The 10,033-nt window shown below is 59.3% G+C and overlaps 1 protein-coding gene across 1 annotated transcript; it reads left to right on the top strand.

Moving 5' to 3' along the window:
* The first annotated feature begins 60 nt into the window (after positions 1-60).
* Positions 61-9,179, top strand: LOC138101506 (mucin-2-like). Its single transcript, XM_068999280.1, has 12 exons — positions 61-124; positions 1,537-6,309; positions 6,443-6,631; positions 6,979-7,097; positions 7,203-7,261; positions 7,519-7,667; positions 7,762-7,827; positions 7,910-8,072; positions 8,444-8,605; positions 8,685-8,785; positions 8,869-8,927; positions 9,012-9,179. Exons 1-12 carry the CDS (start codon positions 61-63, stop codon positions 9,042-9,044), a joined length of 5,937 nt encoding a protein of 1,978 aa, XP_068855381.1. The 3' UTR covers positions 9,045-9,179.
* Positions 9,180-10,033: the final 854 nt, after the last annotated feature.

The raw sequence follows: 10,033 nt of genomic DNA, 5'->3' as shown, positions 1-10,033 counted from the left end.
TCCTCCCACAGTTGCGGACAGATCCTTGTGCCTGACTCCTCGACTCCAGGATACAGGGCCATGGCGGGAAGGCTGTGGGGCCTCCTGGCCGTGCTCTGCGTCTGCGTCCTGGTCATCGTCACAGGTGGGAGCTGGTGGCACTGGGATCCCTCCCCATTCCCGGTGGCACTGGAATGCCTCCCCATTCCTGGTGACACCGGGATGCCTCCCCATTCCTGGTGGCACCGGGACCCCTCCCCATTCCTGGTGGCACTGGGACCCCTCCCCATTCCTGGTGACACGGGGACGCCTCCCCATTCCCGGTGGCACTGGGATCCTTCCCCATTCCCGGTGGCACTGGGATCCTTCCCCATTCCCGGTGGCACTGGGATCCCTCCCCACCCTGCGGCGGCAGCATCCTGGAACCGCGAGTTTGGAAATGGGGTGGGACCGGGGTTGTCCAAAGATTGTGGGGTTGGCAGCAATCAGAACCAATTGGGGTCTTTGGGGGGGGGTCCAGAGTGGGGTTTGGGACTCAACTGGTGGGTTCAGGGCCACGTTGGGGTCTTGGGAGTATCTTTGGAGGACCAAGGGTGGGTCTTTGGTGGGATGTTGTGGTGGGGTCCTTTGGAGGTCCAGGTGTCTTTGGGGGGGTTCAGGAGTCTTTGATGGGGTCCAGGGGTCTTTGGGGGGGTCCAGGAGTCTTTGATGGGGTCCAGGGGTCTTTGGGGGGGTCCAGAGGTCTTGGGGGGGGGTCCAGGGTGGGGTTTGGGACCCAACTGGTGGGTTCAGGACTCAAATGGGGTCTTGGAGAATGAAGGTTGGGTCTTTGGGGGTCCAGGAGTCTTTGGGGTCGACCAGGGGTCTTTGGAGGGTGGTCTGTAGGTGCTTGATGTGGGTCCATGAGTACTTTGAGACCCAGCTGGGGATCTTGATGGTCTGGGGAGTCCTGGGAGCATCTTTGGAGAACCAAAGTTGGGTTTCTGGGGGGATGTTGGCCTGTGGTGGGTGGAGGGTCATTGGGGGTACAAGGGTCTTTGGGGGGGGGCCAGTGGTCTTTTGAGGGGAGTCGGTGGGTTTTTAAGGCGGGTCTATGAGTCTTTGGGACCCAAGTGGGGATATTGAGGTTCTTGAGAGTCTTGGGGACAATTTGGAAAACCAAGATTGGGTTTTGGGGGGATGTTGGTCTCTGGTGGGTGAGGGTCTTTGGGGGTCCACGGACCCTTAATGGGGTCAATGGATCTTTGGGTTCATGGGTTTGTGGGATCCAACCAGGGGTCTTGGGAATCCTTGGGAGGTCTTTGGAGAACCAAGGAGAGGGCTTTGGGAGTTGTTGGTCTTTTGTGGGTGAGGTTCTTTGAGGGGTCCATGCATCATTGAGGGGGGTTGAAGTCACCTTGGGGGTCAATGGCTTTGGTGGTCAGTGGGTCTTGGGGGATGTGGGTCATGGGAGGTCCTTCAGAGGCAAGAGACAGTGAGATGACCAACACCAAGGGCGAGGCTGTGTCAGTCCTGCCACCAGGACAGGAGAGTACATCGACACTTCTACTCCTCCAGGAGAGAACACCACCACCACAGTCACTCCTCCAGAACAGAACACCACCACCACGGCCACTCCTCCAGAACAGAACACCACCACCACCACTCCTCCAGAACAGAACACCACTACCACAGCCACTCCTCCAGAAGAGAACACCACCACCACAATCGCTCCTCCGGCAGAAAACACCACCACAACAGTCGCTCCTCCAGCAGAGAACACCACCACAACAGTCACTCCTCCAGCAGAGAACACCACCACAACAGTCGCTCCGCCAGCAGAGAACACCACCACCACGGCAGCTCCTCCAGCAGAAAACACCACCACCACAGCCACTCCTCCAGAACAGAACACCACCACAACAATCGCTCCTCCAGCAGAGAACACCACCACCACGGCCACTCCTCCAGAACAGAACACCACCACAACAGTCGCTCCTCCCGCAGAGAACACCACCACTACAGTCACTCCTCCAGCAGAGAACACCAGCACCACAGCCGCTCCTCCAGAACAGAACACCACCACAACAGTCGCTCCTCCAGCAGAGAACACCACCACTACAGTCACTCCTCCAGCAGAGAACACCACCACCACGGCCACTCCTCCAGAACAGAACACCACCACCACCACCACTCCTCCAGAAGAGAACACCACCACCACAATCGCTCCTCCGGCAGAAAACACCACCACAACAGTCGCTCCTCCAGCAGAGAACACCACCACAACAGTCGCTCCTCCAGCAGAGAACACCACCACCACGGCCACTCCGCCAGCAGAGAACACCACCACCACAGCCACTCCTCCAGAACAGAACACCACCACCACAGCCACTCCTCCAGAACAGAACACCACCACCACGGCCACTCCTCCAGAAGAGAACACCACCACCACAGTCGCTCCTCCGGCAGAAAACACCACCACAACAGTCGCTCCTCCAGCAGAGAACACCACCACAACAGTCGCTCCTCCAGCAGAGAACACCACCACCACGGCCACTCCGCCAGCAGAGAACACCACCACCACAGCCACTCCTCCAGAACAGAACACCACCACCACAGCCACTCCTCCAGAACAGAACACCACCACCACGGCCACTCCTCCAGAAGAGAACACCACCACCACAGTCGCTCCTCCGGCAGAAAACACCACCACAACAGTCGCTCCTCCAGCAGAGAACACCACCACCACGGCCACTCCTCCCGCAGAGAACACCACCACCACAGCCACTCCTCCAGAACAGAACACCACCACCACAATTGCTCCTCCGGAAGAAAACACCACCACAACAGTCGCTCCTCCAGCAGAGAACACCACCACCACCACAATCGCTCCTCCGGCAGAAAACACCACCACCACGGCCACTCCTCCAGAACAGAACACCACCACCACGGCCACTCCTCCAGAACAGAACACCACCACCACAATTGCTCCTCCGGCAGAAAACACCACCACAACAGTCGCTCCTCCGGCAGAAAACACCACCACAACAGTCACTCCTCCAGCAGAGAACACCACCACCACAATCGCTCCTCCTGGAGAGAACACCACCACCACAGTCGCTCCTCCAGAACAGAACACCACCACCACAGTAGCTCCTCCAGCAGAGAACACCACCACCACGGCCACTCCTCCAGAACAGAACACCACCACAACAGTCACTCCTCCAGCAGAGAACACCACCACCACGGCCACTCCTCCCGCAGAGAACACCACCACCACGGCCACTCCTCCAGAACAGAACACCACCACCACGGCCACTCCTCCAGAAGAGAACACCACCACCACGGCCACTCCTCCCGCAGAGAACACCACCACCACAATTGCTCCTCCGGCAGAAAACACCACCACCACAATCGCTCCTCCTGGAGAGAACACCACCACCACAGCAGCTCCTCCAGAACAGAACACCACAACAATCGCTCCTCCAGCAGAGAACACCACCACCACGGCCACTCCCCCAGAACAGAACACCACCACCACGGCCACTCCTCCAGCAGAGAACACCACCACCACGGCCACTCCTCCAGCAGAGAACACCACCACAACAGTCACTCCGCCAGCAGAGAACACCACCACCACGGCCACTCCTCCAGAACAGAACACCACCACCACGGCCACTCCTCCAGCAGAGAACACCACCACCACGGCCACTCCTCCAGAACAGAACACCACCACCACGGCCACTCCTCCAGCAGAGAACACCACCACAACAGTCACTCCGCCAGCAGAGAACACCACCACCACCGCCACTCCTCCAGAACAGAACACCACCACCACGGCCACTCCTCCAGAACAGAACACCACCACCACGGCCACTCCTCCAGCAGAGAACACCACCACCACGGCCACTCCTCCAGAACAGAACACCACCACCACGGCCACTCCTCCAGAACAGAACACCACCACCACAATTGCTCCTCCGGCAGAAAACACCACCACAACAATCGCTCCTCCAGCAGAGAACACCACCACCACAATCGCTCCTCCGGCAGAAAACACCACCACCACGGCCACTCCTCCAGAACAGAACACCACCACAACAGTCGCTCCTCCAGCAGAGAACACCACCACCACGGCCACTCCTCCCGCAGAGAACACCACCACCACGGCCACTCCTCCAGAACAGAACACCACCACCACGGCCACTCCTCCCGCAGAGAACACCACCACCACAATTGCTCCTCCGGCAGAAAACACCACCACAACAGTCGCTCCTCCAGCAGAGAACACCACCACCACAATCGCTCCTCCTGGAGAGAACACCACCACCACAGCAGCTCCTCCAGAACAGAACACCACCACAACAGTCGCTCCTCCAGCAGAGAACACCACCACAACAGTCGCTCCTCCCGCAGAGAACACCACCACCACGGCCACTCCCCCAGAACAGAACACCACCACCACAGCCACTCCTCCAGAACAGAACACCACCACCACGGCCACTCCTCCCGCAGAGAACACCACCACCACAATTGCTCCTCCGGCAGAAAACACCACCACAACAGTCGCTCCTCCAGCAGAGAACACCACCACCACAATCGCTCCTCCTGGAGAGAACACCACCACCACAGCAGCTCCTCCAGAACAGAACACCACCACAACAGTCGCTCCTCCAGCAGAGAACACCACCACAACAGTCGCTCCTCCAGCAGAGAACACCACCACCACGGCCACTCCCCCAGAACAGAACACCACAACCACGGCCACTCCTCCAGCAGAGAACACCACCACAACAGCCGCTCCTCCAGAACAGAACACCACCACCACAGTAGCTCCTCCAGCAGAGAACACCACCACAACAGTCACTCCTCCAGCAGAGAACACCACCACCACAATCGCTCCTCCCGCAGAGAACACCACCACCACGGCCACTCCTCCAGAACAGAACACCACCACCACAGTAGCTCCTCCAGAACAGAACACCACCACCACGGCCACTCCTCCAGAACAGAACACCACCACCACGGCCACTCCTCCCGCAGAGAACACCACCACAACAGTCGCTCCTCCAGCAGAGAACACCACCACCACAATCGCTCCTCCTGGAGAGAACACCACCACCACAGCAGCTCCTCCAGAACAGAACACCACCACAACAGTCGCTCCGCCAGCAGAGAACACCACAACAGTCGCTCCTCCAGCAGAGAACACCACCACCACGGCCACTCCTCCAGAACAGAACACCACCACCACAATTGCTCCTCCGGCAGAAAACACCACCACAACAGTCGCTCCTCCAGAACAGAACACCACCACCACAGTCGCTCCTCCAGAACAGAACACCACCACCACGGCCACTCCTCCAGAACAGAACACCACCACCACGGCCACTCCTCCCGCAGAGAACACCACCACCACAATTGCTCCTCCAGCAGAGAACACCACCACCACAGTAGCTCCTCCAGCAGAGAACACCACCACTACAGTCGCTCCTCCAGCAGAGAACACCACCACCACAGCCACTCCTCCAGCAGAGAACACCACCACAACAGTCGCTCCTCCAGCAGAGAACACCACCACTACAGTCGCTCCTCCCGCAGAGAACACCACCACCACAGCCACTCCTCCAGCAGAGAACACCACCACCACGGCAGCTCCTCCAGCAGAAAACACCACCACCACAGCCACTCCTCCAGAACAGAACACCACCACCACGGCCACTCCTCCAGCAGAGAACACCACCACCACAGCCACTCCTCCAGAACAGAACACCACCACCACAGTCGCTCCTCCAGGAGAGAACACCACCACCACAGCCACTCCTCCAGAACAGAACACCACCACCACGGCCACTCCTCCTGCAGAGAACACCACCACCACAATTGCTCCTCCCGCAGAGAACACCACCACCACAGCTACTCCTCCAGCAGAGAACACCACCACCACGGCCACTCCTCCAGGAGAGAACACCACCACCACAGCCACTCCTCCAGAACAGAACACCACCACCACGGCCACTCCTCCCGCAGAGAACACCACCACCACAATTGCTCCTCCAGCAGAGAACACCACCACAACAATCGCTCCTCCAGCAGAGAACACTACCACCACGGCCACTCCTCCGGAACAGAACACCACCACCACAGCCACTCCTCCAGAACAGAACACCACCACCACAGTCGCTCCTCCAGGAGAGAACACCACCACCACAGCAGCTCCTCCAGAACAGAACACCACCACCACGGCCACTCCTCCAGAGCAGAACACCACCACCACGGCAGCTCCTCCAGAACAGAACACTACCACCACGGGCACCATTCCGACCACCACCACCACAGTCACGAGTCCAGGTGCGTGTTCCTCCTTGGTTGCCCTCCATAGCCACATCCTTTCTCCCTGACCTGTCCCCAGCATTCGCCAGGTGGCTCCTGGGGTTTCTCCGGGTTGTGTCACTGCACCCGTGTCCTTGGGTCGCTCTTCCAGGTGCATGTATGAATGGTGGCACGTGGGAAGATGGGAAGTGCTCTTGTCCCGAGGGGTTCCAAGGTGACCGCTGCGAGGTGTCCATCTGCCAAAATGGGGGCACCTGGTCCAACGGCCTCTGCCAGTGCCCTCCTAATTTCCAAGGGGACAGGTGCGAGTTCATCGTGAACATTGTGGAGATCAAAAACGGTAGGGAAGTGTCCCAAGATGGCATGGGGTGTCCACCAAGACAGGACCTGGGCCGAGGTCACCTCTGAGGGGTCAGCCGGGGGTTCGGGCCACTATGAGGGAATGACCTGGGAATGGGACCACCAAGGAGGGACCAACTCAGAAATGTGGCCACCAGGGAGGGACTGACCCTGGAATGAGGTTGGGTGACCACAAACGGACCAATCAAGAAATGGGGTCACGTTGGTGACACTGACCTGGGATTGGAGTCATCGTGGAGGGACCAAGCTGGTCCCCTGATCAAGGTCACCAGGGTGGGGATGGGGACACCCAGTCTGTTCCTCATGGGTCTCTTCTGTTTGGCCAAGTGACAATGAACGCGACGGTGGAGATGACGACCAAGGTCGACAACAGGAATTTCACGGAGGAGCTCAAAAATCGGTCCTCGCCTGCTTACAAGAGCTTTGAGGAAGAGTTCCAGGAGAAGGTCAGGGCTCAGCCATGCCACAGGTGACCCCAGAGGTAGCCCCTTGAGGGGGATGTGGACCCTGATGGGGGCCTGGATCTCCCCTGGCTTCTCTTTGTCTTCCAGATGAAGAAGATTTATGGGCATATCAAGGGTTACCAAGGTGTGGTGATCAAAAACCTGAGGTGAGTCCCCACCAGTGGCCAGGTGGGGTCCTGACCCTCTCCAGTGCTCAGGTGGGGTGGTTTGGGGTGAAGGGACCCACAGGGGTCAGTTTGAGGTGATGCTCCCCAAGGCTGGAGCATCCACATCCCTCCAAGCCACGTTGTGTCCTGGGGTTCCTCCTGGATGGTCCAGCCCTGTGTAACTGGTGTCCCTCCACACTGGGAACCCCATACTGGTCCCAGTTGGGTCCAGAGCCAAGCCCTGCCCCTTCTCGCAGCGCTGGCAGCATCAAGGTGGACTATAATGTCAGCCTGGAGGTCCCCGCCAACTCCAAGGCCAACGAGACAGTGAAGACCATCTCCGACAGCCTCGTTGCCGCCTTCCAAAACTACAGTGACTGCGACGGGAACTGCACAGGGGACAACTGTGAGTGACATTGGGGGTCACCCCGCTGTCACCGGGTCCTCTTTGGGGTTACTGGGCCAGGGTTGCCCACCAGCAGCTCCTCTCTCCACACCAGGTTCTTTCTGCTTCAACACCTCCTTCACCAGCGTCCAGAGTTTTGGAGTGCAAAGGGTGGAAGAAAGTAAGTGAAGCCCACGGGGTGTTTGGGTGTCCCCCACTCTCCGGAGCTCCCCAAAACCTGAGCCCTGTGCCCCCACCCTCAGGTCTGTGCGACGCCCACATCCAGGAGGGGTTCGCCTCCTACTACACCCCGTACCTGACGGACACCGGTGTCATCTGCATCACCCGCTGCGATGCCCGCTCTGCTGACCCCCTGCCCTGCGTCCACGGCAGCTGCTCCGTGGGCCGGCTGGGGCCGCAATGCGAGTAAGGGCTCGGTCCCCAAAAATGGATGGTCCCCCCAAATTCCATGAATCCCCTGAGAACCCTGACCCCCATCATCCCCATGATGACCTGACCACTGTGACCCCCACGACCACCCTACTCCCATGATGACCCCACCATCATGACCCCCATGACCCTCCCACTCCCATGACCCCCATGACCACCATGACCTTCTCACTCCCATGACTTCCATGACCACCCCAACACCATAACCACCCTGACCCCCCCCATGACCCCTCCACTGCCATGACCCCCATGAGCACCCACACCACCATGACCTACCATGACTCCCATGACCCCCATGAGCACCCACACTCCCATGACCCCCATGACCACCATGATCACCTCACCAGGTGCTCGGACAAGGTGGCCTTCTGGTACCAGGACAGCGCCTGCAGCTTCCGCATCAGCAAGGTGGGGGTGGCCGTGGGTGTTCCGGTGGCCGTCTTGGTCCTGGTCAGCACCATCTTCACCGTCCTCCTGCTGAGATCTCGGAGGCAGAAGGAACAGTACAGGTAAATGTGTCACCATGGGACGGGCTGGGGGGGTCCCGTGGTGGTCCCGAGTCTCATCCCTGTCCGTCCCACCGCACAGGAATAAGCTGAGGTCCCGCGCAGAGCTGTACTCCGGAGAGGATGGGAACTGGGACGGATCCCAAGGCTTTTCCATGGGGAATCTGGCGGCCACCTGGGAAGGTAACAGGGATGGGGATGGGGATGGGCGTGGGGGAACTCTGTGGAACCCGGCGGTCCACGGCACCTCTTCTTCCACCCCACAGACATGGAGACCCCCAGCACCAGCTACATCAACCTGGAGAGGGTGGACACCTCGAGAATGGTGGGTGACACATCCCCAGGACCCTGATGTTGTCGCCCTTCGTCCCCCACCCCATCCTCATCCTCCCCTCTCCTTCCTCCCCAGATGCACATCCAGAGACCGACCGTGGTCCCCTGAGTGGAGCCACCTGAGAGCCAGCAGAGACGGGACACGGGGACATGGACATGGGTGGAGGGGGGACACAGGGACACGGGGACATGGGCGTGGGGTTTCGGGGTGAGGAGGATCAGGAAATCCACCGTCCTCTTCCTCCCCACGCAATTGTTTGCACACAGAATGTTTTATAATTAAATGTATCCTTAATTCTCTTGTCACCTGCCCACTTCCTGTTAGGGACACGAGGTGGCTGCATGACAAGGTAGGACGTGGGTGGAGCCAAGATGCAAATCCAAGGGAAAACACCCGAAAACCAGGAAAAGAAAACATTGAAAGTGTGTTAATTGCTGACCGAGTGATTGGGAACTGCCCTTGGGTCACCCTGAACCCTGATGGGTGACGTGCGTGGGAGAACGTGTCCTTGTCCCCAGTTCTGGAACAAGATGCCACCCTGGAGGTTCCTCCACACCCCTTTCCCACGGGGACAAAGGGCTTGGAGCAGGAGGTGGGGCAGCTGTGGCGGCTCAAGGAAGGGGAGGACATGGAGGGGGTCCCAAGGTGGTACCATCCATGAGTGGGGAGGGACATTCAGGGGGTCCCAAGGTGGTACCACCCATGAATGGGGGGGACATTGAGGGGGTCCTAAGGTGGTACCACCCATGAGTGGGGAGGGACATTCAGGGGGTCCCAAGGTGGTACCACCCATGAGTGGGGAGGGACATTCAGGGGGTCCCAAGGTGGTACCACCCATGAATGGGGGGGACATTGAGGGGGTCCTAAGGTGGTACCGCCCATGGGTGGGGGGGGGACATTCAGGGGGTCCCAAGATGGTACTGCCCATGGGGGGGACTATATTCAGAGGGTCCCAAGGTGGTACCACCCATGAGTGGGGTCATTGAGGAGGTCTCAAGGTGGACAATGGACCGCCATGACCACCATCCCCACCACCACTGTGACCTCCACTCTCACCACTGTGACCACCCTGACCCATCCCACCACCATGACCCCCA

This window comes from Aphelocoma coerulescens, unplaced genomic scaffold (genome assembly GCF_041296385.1).
Source record: "Aphelocoma coerulescens isolate FSJ_1873_10779 unplaced genomic scaffold, UR_Acoe_1.0 HiC_scaffold_314, whole genome shotgun sequence".
Taxonomy (NCBI): domain Eukaryota; kingdom Metazoa; phylum Chordata; class Aves; order Passeriformes; family Corvidae; genus Aphelocoma; species Aphelocoma coerulescens.
The sequence above is the reverse complement of the archived record's forward strand: the minus strand, read 5'-3'. Positions and strand labels throughout refer to the sequence as shown.

Bases quoted from the DNA above. Each gene is read 5' to 3' on its own strand.
- LOC138101506 (XM_068999280.1), top strand. From the start codon at position 61: ATGGCGGGAAGGCTGTGGGGCCTCCTGGCCGTGCTCTGCGTCTGCGTC. The intron at 6,310-6,442 runs GTGCGTGTTCCT...TCGCTCTTCCAG, and splicing joins CACCACAGTCACGAGTCCAG to GTGCATGTATGAATGGTGGC. The intron at 8,786-8,868 runs GTAACAGGGATG...TCCACCCCACAG, and splicing joins TCTGGCGGCCACCTGGGAAG to ACATGGAGACCCCCAGCACC.